We start from the raw sequence: 21,060 nt of genomic DNA on the forward strand, positions 1-21,060 counted from the left end.
ACTTTCCAAGTATTGGAAAAAAGTCATCTTCCTTTTGGAAAGAATATTGGAATGAAACTGTTGAAGAATCATGTTTTTTCCCTAACAAAATGTAGAACAATTGAAACACACACATTGCTCCAGTATTTTACTATGCATTGTAATCTTGCAACATTTTACTCAGGATTAATGACTTGGTTTTAACAATAAGCCAAACTGTCACAGAAATGGTTGAATTGAATTGTATTCATTATCCTAAAATGGTAGATTATAAATCAGTTTTTGTGGCATTTCGTGGTCCATTTATCAGTTTTGTAGCTTGTAGCATATTTTACTTTATAAAACTATATGATATATTTGTAATGCCGCTGTAAGTATAATCCCATAACAAGAAAATTAATTGCTTCTTTTTGGAGCATCGATTCTCACAGTATTTCTTTTGTTGTGAAAACTTTTCTAATTAGGTAGTTTTGGTTGCCATTAGCGCCTAATAACTTGTTGATGTTTAAGAAGTATTCCACCTTAAATTATACGTCTAACATAATATGTTTTAAATTACTAGTGGATGTTATTATGAGTATGTTCCAAGCATCTCATTCACCACTTTGGCTACATTTTGCACTTGTCTTTAAACAAACTGATGAAGTGCAGTCATTTGACTCTGTTGTCTTTCTGCTGTCCTTTCAGGAAGGTTGGAGTCTGAGTGTCTAAGTGTATGTGAATGAAGCATGTGTGAGAGGGAGCCGATGCTTCATTAGTTGTTTCATTGGTATGAGGAAAGTCTATCTTCTGCTTCAGAACCAATGGGCTACAGCTGCAGAGTATCCCCTCTGTTTTCCCATTTTATGAGCTGAAACTCATTATAGATGTTATTTTGAAGAGAAGATTCTTGGAAATGAGCCCAAAGCTTACCTTGTCCCACTGTCTCTCTCTGTCCAGAGTGATGACTATCATGGCTGGATTCACCAGGTAGCCATTACTGTTGAAGGAGAAGTCATTGTGCTCCCATGTCACATTCAACATGTGTCTGAAGGAACAAAGCAAACAAAAGAAGATGATTAGTGACTTAAGAAGGCAGATAGATAAACATAGAGCTAAGCGTGCATTCTTACATTTCATTTTTGTAAATATAGGCAAGATATTAAACTTCAGTTGTGCAGAGTTGTGAAACATTTAATTGAAATGCTACACATCGAATAAGGAAGCATTCCCACCAGCCCTGTTTGGCCTGCTTTAATCAAACTCTGGTCGGTTATCTAGAAAGTCCAGTTCCTTTGAGGAGGAGTGTAACCCTGGTCTTGGTTTGGTTTATTTGAACTCTGGTGTAGTTCGAATGCATTTGTGAACAAGTGGACTGGAGACGGTTCTTGAAGCAGGAAGTGGACTACAGCTCAGGGCATTCTGGGTAAAGCGAAATAAACGTGAGAGACTTGCTTTAGTGGAGGAAATGGCTTGTGGCCAAAGATGAAAGAGAAATCCTCCAATTGCTAAAATTTGACACCACTCAATTTTTGTTTATGTTTTGTGAAGATGGAAATTGCGCTCAGGGTCTTTTTAAGAGGTTTTTGTTGTTTCCTTCAGTGGTTCTTGGTGCAGTGCCCCACAGGTAGGGAGGGGATCAGGTTGCTCAAAGGGTTTGGTTGGTTTTACACAGTGCAGTGTGAAAGAGAACCACAGCAGCTGGAGATGGAACAAAAGTTGCAGTTTTGGTCACCACCAAAGTGAGTCGACCGAGCTCAGGTGGGAAACGTCCCTATTTTCACACTCTAAAACGTAATCTTTTCCTTCCACATCTCAGTCACTACAAAGTCTATTAAACCAGACAAACACACTGTGGACATGCAGAATTTGTATGCATGGGTCTTGCAATAAAGTATCCTACCAATTATTATGTCCAAGCTGTGATTTGCAAGTGTAATAAGACACACATTGATATTGCAGTGACAATTAGGAATCAATGTACTGTGCAGCTCTGATGTCTGTAGTTTCACTCAGACTGCAGATTAAGAGGGAAAATAGTGAATTAAAATGCAACAGACTATTGCTTCAGCATCAAGCTGTAAGTGTTTCATCAGGCAAATGGGGAAATTTTAAATCCTTCCTAGACATACCAACCACTCAAAGCACTTTACACTTTCACACTCAGCACAGATCACTAGAAAACTTGGGGTTAAGTGTCTTTGCCCAGGGGAACACCAACATGCAACAGGAGGATGCTGGAATCGAACCCACTATTTTCAGGTTGTAAAGTTTTAGAATTTTGTCTATTAGCCTTTACGTCCTGGGGCAAGATTATGGTTCATTAGTTTCCGACTTTACTGCAAACCAGGCGGGTGTCAGACTAGTGAAAATGATCAACTGCTTCGCTATCTACAAGTTTTCTCCTCAGTTTTGGAGTTCATTTGGGACTCTTTACCTATTTCTGTGTAGAAAACTCATCTCATTTCCCTGATTGATTTAGCTGCTGCTTCTGATCCTCTTGTTACATCACTCACATCTTCTGTTGCGATAGACGTGTGGCACAGGGCTCTCACCTCACACCTCACTCCAGCAGAGGTGATGAAAGCCCAGTGGGAGGAGAACAGCCCACAGCCCGGTGTGTGTGAACAGAGTGTTTAATCTGACAGTGTGCGATAATCTTATTAACAGGTGAGCCGACTCATTATCAAAAGATTCTCTTATCCAGAGAGCAGAAATCCAACAACAGAGGATGCTGCTCATGTTTGATCTGACTGCAACGAGATGAGATCTGACGATAAAGCTAATTGAAAGCGCTTTGTTCTGTTTCGCTGACCCAACTTACTCATGTTTCTGAACACGTGTCTGCTGGGTCTAAATGTGTGAACGATATGGTTTGTACTATTTCAAAGATAGCGATTATGGTCAGTTTTTTATAAACGGTTCAAGTTTTATCTCCAAAGACTGTTGACTTAAGTGAAAATTGCTTTTGATGTCACAGGGAGAGAGTGATCCTCCATAATGAAACCTGAGCTTCTGATTATGGTCGATAATTGGCCCTTGATAGATGATCATCTGTAACAGGTCATATAGAGATGAGCACCGTCCATTCTCCCTGACTAACCTGAGCTTATATGAGTCAAAAGCTGTAGCTGGGACTGTTTTTTCCAACTATTCTCTTTGCTGATTAAAACATTTTTTCCGGCAAAATAGGATTTTCTCTGTGCTCCACGGCACAGATGGTGTCATATTGTTCTTTTGGGCATGGCTTTACTGATGGAAAGCCACACCCCGTCCACTTTCACTCCCCCGCCCTCTGACTAAATTACCTCACAGTCTCCAACAGACATGCAGTGATTAGTGCTGAAGAGATGGATGACAGCGGCGCAGAGGACACCATGAAATATGCTTCACCACAACAAACAGACGGGAAATCCTAAATCAATACAGGACTGTTGACCACTTTTTACCTGTTTGTTTCTTGTCATGGCAGTGAAATCACTTCAGCTCCATGTAGACGACTCCTGATAGTTTATGATTCAGCTATGGTTTGCGCTGCGCTTGCCTACCAAGATGGCGCGGATCACTATGTATATTACTATGTATAATTACAAATAATTAAAGTATTAAAGTATTGGCTTTGTTTCTTATCTGTGCTTCCAACACTTGATGTGATATTTGACATCTTTAGCACTTTAACTCATCGGAAGTGTGATCATCTGCTGCAGGGAGGCTCCATCCAGCAGACTGAATATTACAAAGTGTGAACCCCTGACACCTGGAGCATCTATGCTAATAATTGTTTCATTCCACTCACTCACTTTTCAACTTCTATTTTGGGCGCAAAGATATAATCTAGTGTAGCGTGAGTGTGATCATGTTATGACTTTGACAAAAAATAAAAAAATTGCCAGCTGTAAACGAAACTGAGTTAATACCCAGTTATTAGTTGTTAGTCAAAGGCAGACTGTTTTTGAAACATGTAGGACAAGGTACCAGCTTGCTCCAAATTTAAGTACTCTGTATTTAAATATTTCTACTCTGCACTTTATACATTGGAGGTAAGAATTTTACTGTTAGAATAAAAAAAAGGGATTTCATGCTGCTTTTATTACCAATACCTTATGCTACATTATCGTTGAAATTGTAGGAAGTTGCCCTAAAGCACTACTAAAAAAAGACAATGAAGTCAGAAGTACAGAAACCTTCAGGTTCATTACTGTCAGACATATCACTGTCCTCTTCAGAAGCTCTACATCTGCAGCTCCAGGCCGATGTAGATCAGAGAAAACAATGTGGTCATGGAGGAGTACATTTCTCACCAAAAACAAAAACATTTGGCCTCAGAGCAAAATGTCTCCATGGGTTATAGAAGTTGCAGACTCTGACTATATGCTGTGAGAAGACACTGAAGTCAGGAAAGCACTAGGCAGGGTCAGAATGATGTTAATGTCATTTAGTCAATATAATTACCTTAAATATTTAAATTGCCTTAAATAATGAAACTTGTGGAAACCTCTGCTAGACAACAACCCAAAGTTAAATAAAAACTTAAAAGTTCTGGTTTCAGAAATGGTTTGAGTTCATCCAGAGTGAAACTCTTCAGATGAAATGTGAAGTCTATTTATGGTTTTACCTGGATTTAAAATAAGTTCGTTTCATTCATCAAACATGGCTGTGAGAGAAATGCATAGATACTTTATTTGATCATATATTTTTAATTTTAGTTTTTATGCTTTCATGGAGAAAATTAGGGAACAAAAATAATATTTTAGTCAGTTTTGAACATTGACTAAAATTTAATGTGGCATTAATAAACCCAAACTTTTATCTTGAAAATAAATGTTCACAATAAATAATAGTTATGATAACCCCTGCCTCCCCCTTATTTGTATTGTATGTACATCTTATTAACATTAAAAATATGGGGTTAAGATTTAGACTGTTCTTACTTGAACAGCGTGTCGTTGATGGCAGATTGTTTGATAGGGTTGTGACAGTCGCTGTGGCCCTCAGGAATGAAGCCTCTCTGCTTTCTGAAGCTCTGGACACCTTTAACCACAATGGCTACCCCATCCCGCACCCTCTTCCTCAGACTCATCCTCCAGCGGTCCGTGATGATGCTGATCAACCCCACAGGGAAGCTGTCAGGTGGCGGGATGTCTGGGTTTCCCACGGCCATGCTGGGGATAATCCAGATGTAGCCCGGTCCTATTAGTCCAACTTCGGTTGCTAATGAAAAAAGGTACTGCGCCTCTTCGTGGGAGCAGTAGACCAACAGGACCTGGGCGTCAATCTGCTGCAGCAGCCTCCGTGCTCGTATGTCGTTGGTGCTATCAGCCGACATGTCGAAGGACAACACGTCCTGCAGGTCCCACATGAAGTAGCTGGTGTCTGTGAAGGACTTGATATAATCCACGTAGGCTTCGTAACCCGGGTACAGACTGGTTATGACCACAAAGCTGTCCCAGTTGTACTCCTCCATCACCTTGAACATGCCGTTAATCTGCTGCTCGATGGAGGAACCCAGCTGAAGGAAGTTGGAACCTTCACCCTGAAGGAAAGGAGAACAACATGGCGTCATTTTCTTCACTTAACCTGTTGGTCATGTTCAAATAAATGCAGTGTTAGCTTATACACAAACTCCAAAAAGGTTCTCCAGATTTTATTTGAACATTCTTTAAACCTCTCGCGGCTATATACAGTATGTTGGTAGGGAAGCCGGCATATGTAACTGCGTAAATGAGCAGCAGGGGAAGGGGTTGTCCCGTCAGACCGGCAATTCCAGAAATGCACAAAAAAATTGTAAAAGTGCCTGAGGGATTTGTGCACAATGTAAAAAGTCTTGTGGGGTCCAAATGATCAAATCTCTTAAGAAGGTTAAAGCCCGACAGATCACACATTTTAAAGTGTGCAACACATCTATTTGTTTTGGTAGTAGGTCAGCTTTCTCCCGCTGTTTAATCACTGAATGGATTATCACCAAAATACACTAAAGATCTGCTATTGTTGTCTCAACCTTCCAGAACAATCGGGGGTTCTGGTTCTGGTCTGCTCTGCATCCTCAGAAGCAGAACCAAACACAGGGAAGCAGCATTCAGCTTTTATTCACCATGAATCTGGAACAGACTGCAGCTGAAACACTGACTTCATTTAAATCACTGCTCAATAGCCAGCTGTTGCTTTTGATTAGTAATAACTGGAACATTGATCAACATATTTGATTATTTTTGATGATTTAGATTTTTATACCTATATGATATAAAGCACTGAATTGTCTTGTTACTGAAATCTACTATACAAATAAACTTGACATAAACCTTCATAACATTTTTCAAGCTGCAAACACCAGGCTGAACAAAGACAGATGATCAGCGCATGTTTTATCTGTCGGTTCTGAAAATGTTTTCATCTTGGAAGATGAATTGCCGTCGCTCTGTTCAGATCAGACCAAAAATGTGACTCTTTGCTATATTTTCAGTAAGTCTCCTCCTGCTGTTTAAACAGTCACAATTCCACTGGATCTGTTATTGTATAATGAGTGAACTAAAAATTCAGACCAAACATTTTTTTTGCCTGAGAAAGAGGAGTTTTAGTCCTGGTGTTACATCTCTGGAGGAGCCCATCCTGACCCGTTTCCGCCCCCGGGGAGAACCCTGTCTACCCCGAGCACCGAGCCCTCGCAGCTCAGGCGGTGCAGGGGTCAGGTGTCCCGAGACTGCTTGGCAGCTTGTGATCGTATTCTTTCCGACTCCCTGTTGTCCTTGACGGGTTTAGCTGTCTTGTGATGAATTAACGTCTCACAGTTTCAGACGCCACGGCTAAATCCAGCCTCTGACTGCACCATTGTCTTTCTGTCACTGATTTTTCAAACAGCGAAGAAAGGATGGAATAAATCCACCTTTCATGCACAGTGCATTTTATATAATCCAGAAGAACTTAACTTACTCCCCTAATAAAAGCAAACTGGGAATTAAAATAATTAAATTTCTGTGGCAGCTATTCTTAATTTTTCTTTTCATTAAATCAGCCCAGAGCTCATATATTTTCCTTAAAACGGTTGCTCTTTCTGTGTTCGCTCATAGGACACTCATTTAGTGGGAGCTGGTTCTGCCTGGTGAACCCGCTGTGGACAGAGATGGATGAGGTGAACATTTACGATTGGTGCAGAGATTTCATGCAGGTTTGTACAACCTGAGAAATCCACTCCTCCTGCTGCAGATCTGTCACTGCTACAGCCTCAATCAGTTGTTCCCTCATTGACAGGTGCTGGGCTGTCTGGTAGTGTCTATGAGGATGTCTGGTTTTGTTTTTCTTAGTGATTCCTTCATGCTCCCTTGCACATGGAAGCACAAAGTACCTTTAACTCCTCAGACCCGGACAGCTCAATTAGCAGAGGGCAGACAGATGGCTCGGTCCAAATGAGCCCAGGGCATTACCGCAGGCACCGCTGCAGCTCAAAGCCCCAAGTCACGACTGTCTTGTCAGAGTGCAGAGCGCTGTCCGAGGAATCAAAGGGTGCGAGGAATCATTTACAGAAAATGGAAATTTAATTCTCCGCCAGGGATGCTGGCTCGATGGGAATGCAAATTTTAGAGTTGGATAGACTTGAAATGAACAAATTGTCTGACATTTCTGTTGGGTATAAAAAAAAAAAACAAAAGGTATAAATGTCCCCTGTTGAAAATGATATTCAGTAGATCCTACAAATGCTGATATTAAGCATTTAAAGGAGTATATTTATCCGAAAAATGTACATGTGGAAACTAGTTTTCCTCTTTTAAAATGAAGTAACTTTGCAGGGATGCTGCTCATATAAACGTTGCACTTTTTGCTTATATTGTAACCCAACAACCACATGCAGGGTATATACAGCAGGCTGATTCATGGATATACATGTTAAGGGCATAATAAATGTTTTATTTCGGAAACAATTTAGTCATCTCTATTTAAAATCTTACTGTACCTTAAGTTCTATTTCTCCAACTCGTGTTTCATGCTACTGTGCTGCATGAGGTTTAAACCAATTTAATACCAAGTAGTTACACTGTTTTCACTTTTCCCAGTATGTCTCAGAACTATAGACGTGATCTTTATCTTACTTACATATGTTTTTTCCCTTGCATTTGAATTATTAGTCTGATTAACAACAAGTTCTATTGAACAGAAATTTTAATATAAACTTTCTCCTTAGTTGGGTAAAATAAATAACAAATGTGCCAACTTTCAACTGGACCTTTTTCCATTAAGAAGACACTCGGACCTGCTGCTATCAAACATAATGCAAAAAATTATAAAAATACTTCAAACAGGAATTAAGGAAGCGAAATTTTGAACATTCATAGTTCCAAAGATGAATTTAACAATAACATAGTTATATAAGTTCACAAACATTTAAACCTGATGTTCGTGTTCATGTCTGAACATAAAACAATGTTAAAGATTTTGATCACACGGGTCAATCAAAGCCAATCCCACAGTCACACCCGCACACGGTTCTTCATGAAGAGAGTGACTTCTGGCGACGTCTCTCGGTTGTGACATATGTGCCTCCGCCACGCAGCAGGAAGTGCCCTGGCAACAGCTTCCTGTGTTGCTGACATCACACAGATCCTGCACAATGACAGACTATTCTGGCATTTCTCTCTAAATGTTAGTTTTTTTTCTGTTTATCAATGATCAAATTAAAATGGTTGAACTAAAAAGTTACAGACAAACCATACACTCTGCACTGACCTTCACAGTAAGACTTTCATTTTTCGTATTTGTGACATTAAAGGGGGCAAAATCTTTTTCATTGCCCTCTAAACTGAAGCTCTCCAACACTTCCATCCTCTGTTCACATCAGAGTCTTTCACATTTCAGTGCCTGCAGAATGAAGTTAGACTTCATGCTTGTCCACTGACCGCCAACTCTGCTCCCTGTTGGCTGCTGCTTATCAGTGTTTTAACACTGTTGCCTTTAGTTGAGATAAGTCAGCCTGCAACAGTGCAGTCAGTTTTAAAATGCAGGATGTGGCAGCGGAGAGAAGTGAGTTCAAAAAGTAGAAAAGACAGACAGATAAAAAAAGAACTGCTCTAGTTTAGAGAACCGCCTCAGGCTCTTGTTCTTGCAAGACTTACATTTTGTTCTCTTAAAACACTCTGGTTCGCAGGACGGGATGTGTCAGTCTGCAGAATGGATCCCTTAAAGAATGCTTTGAAGTTCAACTTAAAATATCAAGCTAATTTTTAATGATTGGAGGAAAACTGCAAATATATACCTGCACTTTTGACTCCTAAATTACATTTGAAGCACACCAAATGTCTGTTCCCCAATCACATTAGCCCTGCCATTTTATGACAACCCTACTGGCAAAATCAAAACTTTCTTTTCCAACTCAAATTGACGGGTAGCCGTCCGGTTGTTTTAACCTCTGAGACCAAAAGCCTATAATCTAATGTTACAGAACAAAGTAAAATAGCTTAAGAAAAGGAATCTGATCAGCCTGTAATATCCACCCGCCACTTTCCTAGATCAGAATTTTCTTCTAGTGATGCATTTAAAAGTGAGTGAGCTCCATTGGTTTAACTGCTTCTGACAGCGTCACATAAATCAACTGTGATATGAAGATAAAAGCTGTCAGATAAATATGATAAGATGAAGAGGGCAATTTTATTTTTCTCTGAAATGTGCAGTGGAATTATCAAGCTAAGCACACCTAAAACCCCAACATAATTACCTTCATACTGATGTTTATTTTTTTACATTCACATATTGATGCTTTTCTACTTAAAACTGAAACTGCAGGATATGTAGAGTAATACTGAACATCTGTGCTTTATGTTGTAGTTAAAGTCTGTTTAACACTCTGAAAAGCTGTTGAACCTACAGTTCACCCAGAAAGTATTCAAGCACCTAATTTTTTCCACATTTTATGTTACAGCATTATTTCAAAATGTAGTAAATGACTCTCCTTTGTCAAACGTCTTTATAGAAATACCTTGTTATGGCAATTTCTCATTTACGTCAGTATTCACAACCTTTGCTTGATTCTTCGTTGATCCACCTTTCCAGCTTCTGCTCTCATTGAATCTGATGCCATCAGCTCAGTAATCTTTAGGCAGTTTGGCCTGTGCTTCTCTACTGTTCATCTGAAACTCCATCAGGTTGGATGAAGACGTCCGTCAGTCATTTTCAGACCTCTCCAAAGTTGTTCAAGCAGATTCAAGTCTCTGGTTTGGGCCATTTGGATTCTTCTCCAGATTTGTACCTTGCGACAATCTTTTCTTTGAAATCTACAGCCAGTTCCTTTGGTTTCATTCTTGGTGTTTGACCTCTGACAGTGGGACCTATATTAGGTCCCACTGTCAATATAGACAGGTAGGTGCTATCCAAATCAAGTCCAATCAACTGAATTCACGAGAACTGGGCTAAATTCAGACTTGGCTATCATGGACACCAGTCTCATGACAGCCTCATGACTGTCATCCTACGGATTAGCATCCTGCAGGGTCAATCTGTAGGATGTTCTTGATTAGTGGAATTTAAAAAGTTAACTTGCCTTCTTGCAATACATGTTTCATTTACAGATTTATTTAGTATTTCATTCATTTTATTGTTGAATTCAGTTCTTGATTTGGTAACTGGTACTGTTTGTAGCACAGTAAAACAGTCATCTCTGTGTTGTTAAAGGTCAGTGACAGTAACCTGATCCTTGCTGCCTGCTGTGTAGATATAGTGAATATAGAGTGAATGATTACCCAGGGCCTCACAAAATTAGGAACGGATCTGGTGAGGCATGTCCGTCTGGAAGCTGGTGCCGCAGCGGGGTGAGGAGATTACGTTCGCTTTCCAACAGCGACGCTCCACATTAATAACACGTTCAATACTTTTCTGACAGGCAGCTTTAATGCCTTCACTAGACGGCATATATTAACAGCTTCAAATTCTTTTACTGTCTAATTACCAGTAAAGAGCAGTGATTTATTTCAACACCTACCATCTTATTTCTTATTACACGTGTTTATTCTGCAAGTGATTATGATTGATTTGCTCTGCCTACATTTGAGTTAGAATTGCTTCAGTGTAAATGAGCAGTAGGAAACATTAACTGATGAGTAAAACCTCTTTCATTACCTTGGAGGCGCTTGCTGATGGCTACATCACACAGCAGCTCTGCTAAAATGGCTGCAGCTGATGAGGGAGAAGTCTGAAAACACGTGAATTATGGAAATCACAAAGATCTTTACTTGTTTTTAATTCAACAAATGAAGGGTTAACACTACAGGAAGCGAGGATTTGAAATTATTTGATAATGATGAACTGAAGCATAATTTTTTTTGACTAAAGATAAAATAAACTTGTCTGTTTTTCACTGAGAGGAGAACGCTTCCACCTTAACCTTTCATCCAGACTGCTGAAGGTTTGTTTTTTGACTTGAGGAAACTCACCTCCTGTTGGCAAACCCCATTAATGCAGATTAACCTCAAAATTATCTCAGTGCTCTTTACAGGACAACGTGTCTCTCCCACTTAGAAGCAACTTCTCTCTCTCTCTCTTTGTGGCATATGCTGTGAAGGGCAGATTATGGGGAGAAAAACAGAAACTAAAAAAAAGGATTTGGTTCAAATGGGTGTGGATTACAACTCTCACCGAGTTTCTGGAGGAAAAATCCCCTTCAGGACTGAGCTGTCTGGACACAGGCTGTTTAAATGCATTCAGTTTGGAAGTAAACATGCACTGTTTAGTCCAGTTTATCTAAAATCGGGTGATTAAAATAATGAGATACTAAAAAAAGGAACAAAATACTTTCCCAGAATTTTAGATTATCTACTAATTTCACATTGAGTTAATAAATGGACTAAATTTCATATTGCTTTTTAATGTTAAGACTCGTCAGTCGAGTTTGTTTGTACAGCAGATTTCAGCAACACCGTTCATATTGCTTTACATCGTTAAGATTTATAAATCCATGTCAAGCAGCCAAACAATTCATTGAAATAAGTAAAGAAATTAGACATGCAATATTTAATAAAATACATTTTTAGGGTTATATCAACATCCTTTTAAATTTATTGCCATGAAATCATGGGTGCTGAAAATTTTAATTCCTTAATAAAGTTTAACAAAATTTTCCCACCTGGTCAAATAAACATAAAAAAAAAAACTTTAGTACTGTGATAAATTAGCCTGGTAAAAACCAGCCACTTGCTTCATACAGAAGATCTGGACCCTCAGATATGGAGAGACTATTGATCACTCAAGTATTGGATCTGTGTTTAGCCGGTCGCTTGCTTTTGGCTTTGACGTATATAAACCGCTAAACATTTCTCGTTTAATCGCTCAGTATTTGCAATTGTGAATGGCGTCCTTTGTTTCCTCTGTTGCCATTGCCAAACTACAACCATAGATAGGTTGCAATTCAAAGTCATTGTTCACAACTTCTGTTCACTGATTGGCCTGGATGAAATGCATCCTGAGAAATTGAGCTCACTGGGACAAATCCCAGATGGACTACGGAAAAAAAACAGCAGGATGAAAACAAACCTTCACGTAATCTAAAAGTAGAAATTATTTTTACCACCCAGTTTGGCTCCTTTCTTACAAACATTAGATTGGTCTGAAAGATACTCAGAAAGACAATCAATACCTGAAACTTTGAGATCAATAATCTGCCCACACAAAGTGGGTCAGATGACTGATTACCAGAGCACAAATGATCAACCACTAAATGGCAAAAATCAGCTAAGCAGAAGTGAAGCCCTTCAGCCTGACTTGGCATTATATTAGAACCGCTTACAGACAGATATTGTTGGTTAAAAGGAGATGCAGCTCAGTGTGCTGGAAATTAGATAAACAACATTTAAAGCAAAATAAGCCATCAGGTCAGACACAGCCTAGCAGACGGCTGCACAAAGATCAGAATAAAAGCTGCTTTACAGAGAAGCTGGATTCCTTTTTATGGACAAGTTCATTATTCGACCTGTTTGTCTTTTAAAAGTTCTTAATAAAACGGAAGACCAACTCTGCTCCTTGTTTATCAGCTTAGCTTCTCTGCTTAAAGCCAAGTTTCAGTTGTGCTGCCTCCGGCGTCTCCTGAGTCTCCTGACTTCTTTTGTCGAGATTATCAGACAAACTGCAGATGAAAATGGATCAAAACAAGCTAAAATCTCTGTCCTCCAGTGTAACTCTTGTAAAGTCCCTTATTCAGAAGGTTTTAAGCATCCTTGAAAGCTTAGGGATGTCCAATCATCCAGCCAGTTACACAAAGTGATTTCTTTGGAAGTTTAGATTGATCATAGTGATGTATGCATATCTTACGGTGCATCAATGTTGATTATTTTCACTTACAGAATTTATATTTCCTCCAGCAGTGTCCTATTCTATAACATGACATATACTGTTTCCTAAATCTTTTAAGATCATCACTTTGAACAAGCATTTCCCATGGTATTACATTCCTCTGCCAGCCTGTCCTTCTGTACACATCTGTAGTAGACAACCAGGAGAAAGCCATTTTGAAGGGATTACTGTCTGTCCCTGTGGCTGATCCCTTTGTGGAGAGTATTTGTGCTTCCTTGATGGATCGCTGCTGCTAAACCTCCCAGCTTCAAACCAAACAAAGTTTAAACACTCTGATGTGTCACGAGCATCTCTTGAGCCCTCGACCACGACTCCCTTCTCACAACATATGGAGCTGAGCTGATTTCAAACTCCACATCGATCATAAAGCCAAAGGTTAGATTAAATATGAGAGATATCTGTTTCCAGTTAAATTTCCTGATTTCTATTTATGCATTTCTCTGCAGACAGAGATTGTTTCTGATTCATCATAAAAATAATGAATCAAAGCATTATAAAGCAGCGAATGTGCTGTTATTTCAGCACATTCGCTGTCCATATGGAAATAATGATGTTTGATGACATACATCATTAGCTTTCAGGGAAACTGTTTCCTTTCTGCTTTTGGGAGTGTAATTACAGTACAGTAGGTGTTAGACTGTTTGGAGTGATTGACTAATATATTGCAACAGACAGAACCTGAACTTCAAGTTCTAATTTAAATGTACCCATAAGTAGAAAGGGCCTGTTGAACCGAAACACAAAGTAATTTACACTTTGTAGAATAAATCATTATATAGAACATAGTCATTACATAAAATACGGTGATATTAGCAAAAAGATGTAATTTTACCAGAAGACATATCTTAAAATTATGAGAAAAGTCATTTTAATGAGAAACAGATAGTCATGAAGATCTGACATAACCAGCTCAGTTTGTTTCTTCTCAACATCCACAGCTGTTGTGAAAAATAACAGGCATTAGGGCCATTTCAAAGTCCTGCTACTGATAATGCTACTGATGTGTTGAAGAATAATTATTTTTTAAGTATAAAAGATTATATAAAAGATACTATTAAAATGTTTTGCTGTTTTTCACATAGGCGTTCTTCTAATATTACAGCGTAATGCTGGAAATAATAGAACATTCTTCTCATAATTAAAGAACAAGGCTTAGCTTGCCCCTAATACTCTATTGTTGAGCTGAGCTGAATTCAAAGTCCAAATAAATACATAGAAGCTGTAAAACGAGATGGTCGGCCTCGCTCATGTCACTCAACCCATTGGTAAAAAAAAAAATCAGATTTTTTAAGAATTAATCTTCAAAAACAAAAATGTCAGTTAACAGATTAAATCAAATTATCGGCCAACACCAGGAACTAACGCTAGGAACTAACGCTAGGAACTAACGCTAGGAACTAACGCTAGGAACTAACGCTAGGAACTAACGCTAGGAACTAACGCTAGGAACTAACGCTAAGATCCAGGCTGTTGAAGCATTTCTGCTAATTGCTGTTTTTCGCTATGGAGGGAGACATGCCAAGAAAAATTGCCTCGAAAACTACAGAATCCTCAAAAATGAGGAGACTTTTAAAACAGCAACTTAGCACATTGCATGCAACCCTAAATGGGTCTTCATGTGTCCCGTCCCTTCCTTAAATTTGACGGTGACTGACCTTGTATGGCAGGACCACTGCAGAGCCGCCGCTGATACCCACAATGGGGACGGCTGTCTGTGTGGAGATGAAGTCCAGAATCTGTGCCACAGCCTCAGAGCCAACATTGTCCTCAAACACCACGCCGTGGACCCGGTTAGTTGACAGGGTGTCGCAGATCCGGGTGAGCAGGGCGCGTGGGTTAGTGTTGTTGACCAGCACAGTGATGGGATTCACCTCCAGTGGCAGGTCCATGAAGTTTTCCCGGCTCAAACGGCCCTTTATCTCCGTCTGGTAGGCCGGGCCGCTGAACACCACCGCTACGTTCACGGAGGGCACGGGGAACCCGAAGGGCCGACCCAAGGAGGAGGGGGTTGTGCAGAACAGCAGCAGCAACAGCGGCAGCGGTGGCGGCCACCACAGGGAGTCACTCCAACTGCCCAGACGAAGGCCCATCTCAGTCACCTACTGCCTGGAGAACGGGTTGGAGAAGAGAGGGTTGATAAATTAGAGCATTTAATATATGTATATAAATGCTAACTTTTCTTCACTTTGATCAAAGAGGCTGCCTTTTATCTTGGCAAACAACATTTTGGCTATGTTTTGGTCCTTGTTCTAGTCTGAAATGTTCATTAACGAGGCCCAGAGTGATACTTTCAGACTACAGCCACATACAAGAGGGAGCTTTGGCCGGGCTGTGGCGTCTCAGGCCGGCAGCTGCCACCCTGCTGTTGCTGCATTCAGCCTGCCAACCCAACAGATGGTGTCCAGTGTTTAATGCAACAAATGGAGAACAAGGGGATTTAGAATATTTCTCTCGTGACAGTACTTTTGATGCTGTTACTTAGTTTCATCAGCAGTTCCAGGCTTAATCACATAAAAGTTCTATGCATGCTGTTTATTATCCTGATTAATGAGATGGATTTTTGAAGTCACTTTTCTGCTTTTCTTATGAATTTTAAAATGAGGATTTATGCTTTTTGAGCAACTTGTATTTATAATAAAAGCTTGCAGCGAGTGGTTTATATTGTAGCCAGACTGCAGTTTGTGTTGAGCTCTCAGACAGCACTGAGCTCTTTGTCGAATGTGTCACAGAAACGTTTGTGGCTCTTAGGGAGAGCTCTTCAGTGGTCCCCTGTCACAGGATTCTGATCCACCATGTGATGGAATCCCATTGGGGTAAATATATTGTAATCCCTTGGTAATCCCTGCCAGGCGTCATGGTTCGCAGCTTGATTGTAGTGTAGAAACTTATCGAGATCCGGCTGCTGCACAAGGTAAACTGTTGTTTAGTTCTGCTGCTATACCTGCTCCTATGTTGCCTTTTAGCTATCGCATATCCTGAAAAACAAATAAAACAGCCTCAAATGGCATGTGATGCATCTATGCAGACACTGATTTATAAATGCCTTAACTTTTATTATGCTCTCACAGAGAAGACACTGCAGACTTATAAAACCTAGCATAAGAACAAATGGATATCTGCTGCATATTTTTCAGCAGATATAACAAGCACAAAAACTCACAGAAACCAATCAAATCCCAGAAGCAACGGTTTAAATGTAGTCTGATCCATGCAGATCTTTGAGGCGTATGCAAATGATTTTATATGCAAGGAACTGGCAGATCTAGAGGACATAAGTGGTGGCAGTAAGAATGAGCTAACATGATTTAGGGCTGAGGGATAAAATCAAATTTTGAATGCATTGAGGTGAAGAAATGGACGGTTCTGAATCGATTTACAAATGACAAACTTGATTATCTTGACGCTAATTGATAACCTAATTGTGAAGAATATACAGAGAGGAACTCTGAATCACACAAGTGTGGCACCTGGACAGTTTATTAGGACATGAGCAACTGCATCCTCTGCACTAATGGACATTTTACTTGGACAACAGTTGTACATTGTCATGTTTGAAATATTTTCAAACTTGAGAAAGCACAATATTTTCCCCATGAACTTGTTTTTGTCTCGCTGTATTTTCAGTATTTCTGTGGAAGATCTCAGAGGTGGTTGCAGAACCTCGGTGGTATCAGTTGGAACGAGTTTAGTGATCAGTTTCCCTTTTCTGAATCAACAGAAATCTGTAGCATCACTAGCTTGATGGGCTTCAAGTTTTTTTTCCCCCTTTACCACCAGATTGAACTGTAAAATATTAGTAGTAACCTTTACCTAACCAGATAAAAACCTGGAAATAAAAACTCTCTTTTTCAAGAGTGACCAGGCAAGAACAGCAGCATCATTTACAAATATCAACAATAGGGCTATAGCTAGCGATTATTTTAGCAATTGAGTATTCTGTTGATTATTTTGGCAAATAATCTTGTAATCGGACAATAAAGGTTCTCCGGAAACTACTTGAACTTATTTATGAGAGATGCAAATACACAAAAAGTACCATTAAATCATCCTAATGCAACCCTAAAGCACTACCAACAGCCATTACCAATCTGCATGATGAAGTTTACTCTATTTATAGAAACTAAAAACGAACATTAGCTATAAATAAATTGCATTTTCTCCTAACTGCCCTCAGCCACACAGAGTTGTTCCTGCGTCACAGTAAATCTAAAAATAACATGTGACAGATTACTGCTCAGGGGTATTTGTACAAATAAAATCCAAATAAAAAGGGATTACAGTTTATAAGTCGTTTTTTCTCTCTGCTTCAGTGCCAGTTAAAGTACAGCAGTGTCAAACAAAACAAGCTTATTTAGCTGACAGGTGTTTTTTCCTCCATATCACTCCATGCCAAGTGTAGGATGGACAAGTTAAGCACTGAATGGGAATGCATATTCTGTTTCATCTCATAAGATGGTGGACGTACCAAGTGTTTTTCCTGTTAAATGATGGTGCTTAATTTAACAAATAAACTAAAAGAGCTTCATTTAGCATCATTCTGTCTGAACTGGAGCTGTTTTGCAAAGACTGAACAAAAGTCGAAACTGCTGCACATGAGAGCTGGTAGAAACACACCACACATTCAAAGGGAGGAATACATTTTGATTTGCACATTTCAGATTTAAAAACCAATATCAATACTATTCCTTTTTTATGTTGTTCTACCACAAAATATTCTTATGACACTGGAGAACTTTGGATGTAAAAAGAGGAGATGCCTTTGCTCATGCAGGTCTGCTGTTGCTGGATCCGTTTAGAATAAGACACGATTACTGAGATCTGTTTGCTCCAGAGACATTAAGCGCATGGTTTGTCTGTCCAGTATGTTTACTACACCGTCTGCTTGGCTCTGGGTTCTTGTTGTTGATCGTGGCGTTAGCAGCAGAAACAGGAGACAGGTTGTTGCTGTCGTCACGATCCAACCTGGATTCACTGTGAGTCATCGTGTTCCTGCTGACGCAAGCTGCGGAGCACGCTACCTCCTCATTTACACACACTTACTTTATCATAAGCTTTGACTCAACTTGTGTTATTATTAGTTACTATTACAAGTATTGGCTTATGATATGAATATAGTAACATTTAGTGATAATTAATAAATCACTTGTTTATCTAATGCCAGGCAAATAAGTAAATTAGTTTTCTTTGTAAATTGTGGTTTAATGAGCTAAAGCTAAGAAAACATTTTGTAGTTGGTTGCATATATTTATTTCTGTGAAATCTTGTCATTTCTTTTCTCAGTGACAGAAGACAAGTGAAGAAGACAAGTGAAATAAATTTTCACTTGTCTTCTATCACAGGTTTTACCTCTAATTTGAGTGAATTCATGTTGATTTTTCATTTCCCAGTTTTGCAATGTGAATTTTTTTTCATCAATAGGAAAAACGAAGAGCGGTGAGTTAGAAATGTGTTTACGTATCTAAACTCCAAACCAGTACGAAAAGGAATCCCTAATTTTCTATACTACTGATTTTTTTAGGGCAAGATAAAAGATAAAATAAATCTAACCATTTTATATGTTATTGTCAGAATAAGCAAACTGCAGGCATTTCAGCCACCACTGAATAAAAACATCAACTGAAGTGTTGCTTTCCTCTGCAGCATTATAGCAGTTGTGATTGATGTGTGACCAATATCAATTGAAAAAAAAAATTAATAATTTTACTGAGCTCTTATCTCGAACCGCACGGCATTCTGGGTTATGTAGGCAGAGAGAAATGAGTCAGGATGGTTGCTGGATCAGAAAGGTTGCCCTCTAAATGTTGTCCGTTCATTAAGGGCTTCATTTCGTTGGGTTTCATGTTTTATACGAAGAGGACAGTTATTTGTGGTGTTAGTAAAGTAACTGTTAAAGGTGGTAGTTGTTTGGTTACCTGTCAGCCAGTGAAAATAACCAGGAAGATTAGCAGCTAACAGACTAACAGTCTGCTCTCTGTCTCAGACTCTGACTAATGAACATTGAAGATGTGCTTAACCCCCTCTAGTGGGAGACACACAGAGGAAGCAGCCTCTTCACAGAAGGAGCTCCCAGAGTTTTATCATGAATAATTTACCAATATTTTCCCCACTGACATCTGGACACTTTGATAACACCAGAAGGTGAATAATTACTTTCAGCTCAGATAAATTGAAATCTTTTGATCTACAGAATTTGGTACACATTTTGACATTGAATATTGCATGTTTTATAACCCGTCATCAAAAGAAACCATCTTTTTCTTCCTCATGTGTATTTTTATCTCAAATGTGAGCCCATATCTTTATCTTCCAGTATTTATCTTTTCTGTAAATCGCTAAATGAAGCTGCATCTCTTCTAACGGTGTGACTTTTTATGACCTGTCATTTTTAGTGACTGCTGTCATTCTCTCCTCGTGACGCCTGCAGCTCATTAGCGAGTCCCTGCAGCGGTAAAAACATCTGGCTCAGAGGTGTGGTCTCATCTGCGCAGTGTTTAATGCCTGGCTTTGTATTCTGGGCATGAAGCCTGTGGCCGCACCTGTCCCATCCCGCTGTCACGTGAGCAGATTCAGCCATGCATCTGCAGCCTGTTAGGGCTGCGGTTCACATGCTGACAGAGTCATCCTCTGTGTCGTTATCAGTAAAGCTGCAGATCGGTCAGAGAGTCCACAGAGGCCGAGGTCACTCCACAATCAATCTGCTGCTGCCACGTCGCGACCTTTAGAAATCTGATTGAGAAATATGAGTTTTCTATAACTTAATCAGACTCTTACTCGATTTTTATTGCTTGAGTTAAGTTAGCCAAGTGATGAGAACAGGGAGTTCATCATTTCTGTTTAAATGCTGAAATCACTTGGATTTCCTTACAATATGTCTAATAATTAGTAATTTTGAAAAACCAAGTACAAGTACTTCTATTTAAGTACTTGCTGACAGATCAGTCATGATAACAAAGTTTACCGGATGATAAATTCTCCTAGAAGTTACTGTGATAAACAATAATGTTGTTTTGAGATTTCTTTAAACAATATTGTCCTTTAAAATAGAAGCTAGTTGAAGCCAGGCTGAAGCATTATCATCCAGTTTCTGGTAGAAAGAGAAAAATGATAAATTATGCCAATGGAAATGATTGAGCTTATTTAAATGTAATTTGCAAATAATTTATTTGATTATTGTGACAAGCCTACTTGCCAGGGCCAATTGCCAATAAGCGTTTTTATTATCTATTATTTAGTTATGTATTTTATATTAAAGGTTTCACACATCTCACACTTGATGTTAAATATTCCATTAATGTAGAATAATCCAGTTCAGGTTTGAAGTGTTAAGTATTTTACTTTTTAAACTAGAGCAGATTAAAGATGCTTAAGGGAGTGAAACATTAGGTGGAATCAGCCGTTAACCATTTCCCAACTTCAGCTCCATGAAAATTTGTCTCTAACGTGGTTGCAGACAAACTAACCCTGGTGGCGGCTAGAAATCTCATACTTCGACTCTAACGCAACAAAACAGCTCTGATCTGAGCTGCTTCATTCAGGAATCATACATAGAACCAATTCTTTCCTGCACATGATAACTTTCAAAAATTCAGTTGGTATTACAACTTGATTTTTGACGCTAACAAAGACTGATGTGTTTGTTGGCGTTACAACCATCACATTAGCTGGTTGTGAAGCCTTTTTGATTTAAAAAAATATTTTTAAGCGTCAATCTCTATCCAGCCATCCATTTTATATTAAAGCCATGAAATAATGTCTCAGAAACACACTGCAAAGAGTGGT

The 21,060-nt window shown here is 39.2% G+C and overlaps 1 protein-coding gene and 1 long non-coding RNA gene across 2 annotated transcripts in view; one reads left to right on the forward strand and one right to left on the reverse strand.

The window, feature by feature from the left end:
• The window catches only part of LOC129373950 (uncharacterized), an 83,575-nt gene that overhangs the window by 19,545 nt on the left and 42,970 nt on the right, over positions 1–21,060 (forward strand). The window lies entirely within an intron of this gene.
• grin2ca (glutamate receptor, ionotropic, N-methyl D-aspartate 2Ca) overlaps positions 1–21,060 on the reverse strand; it is a 50,285-nt gene that overhangs the window by 17,025 nt on the left and 12,200 nt on the right. Inside the window, exons 2-4 of the mRNA XM_055052105.1 lie at positions 14,937–15,387; positions 4,890–5,491; positions 892–1,006 (exon numbers count right to left, since the gene is read on the reverse strand). Coding sequence (XP_054908080.1) covers positions 892–1,006; positions 4,890–5,491; positions 14,937–15,371 — 1,152 coding nt within the window. The 5' untranslated portion in view covers positions 15,372–15,387. The remainder of the gene's footprint in view (positions 1–891; positions 1,007–4,889; positions 5,492–14,936; positions 15,388–21,060) is intronic.

The sequence above is a fragment of the Poeciliopsis prolifica genome, unplaced genomic scaffold (genome assembly GCF_027474105.1).
Source record: "Poeciliopsis prolifica strain line A6 unplaced genomic scaffold, Auburn_PproV2 SCAFFOLD034, whole genome shotgun sequence".
Lineage (NCBI taxonomy): Eukaryota > Metazoa > Chordata > Actinopteri > Cyprinodontiformes > Poeciliidae > Poeciliopsis > Poeciliopsis prolifica.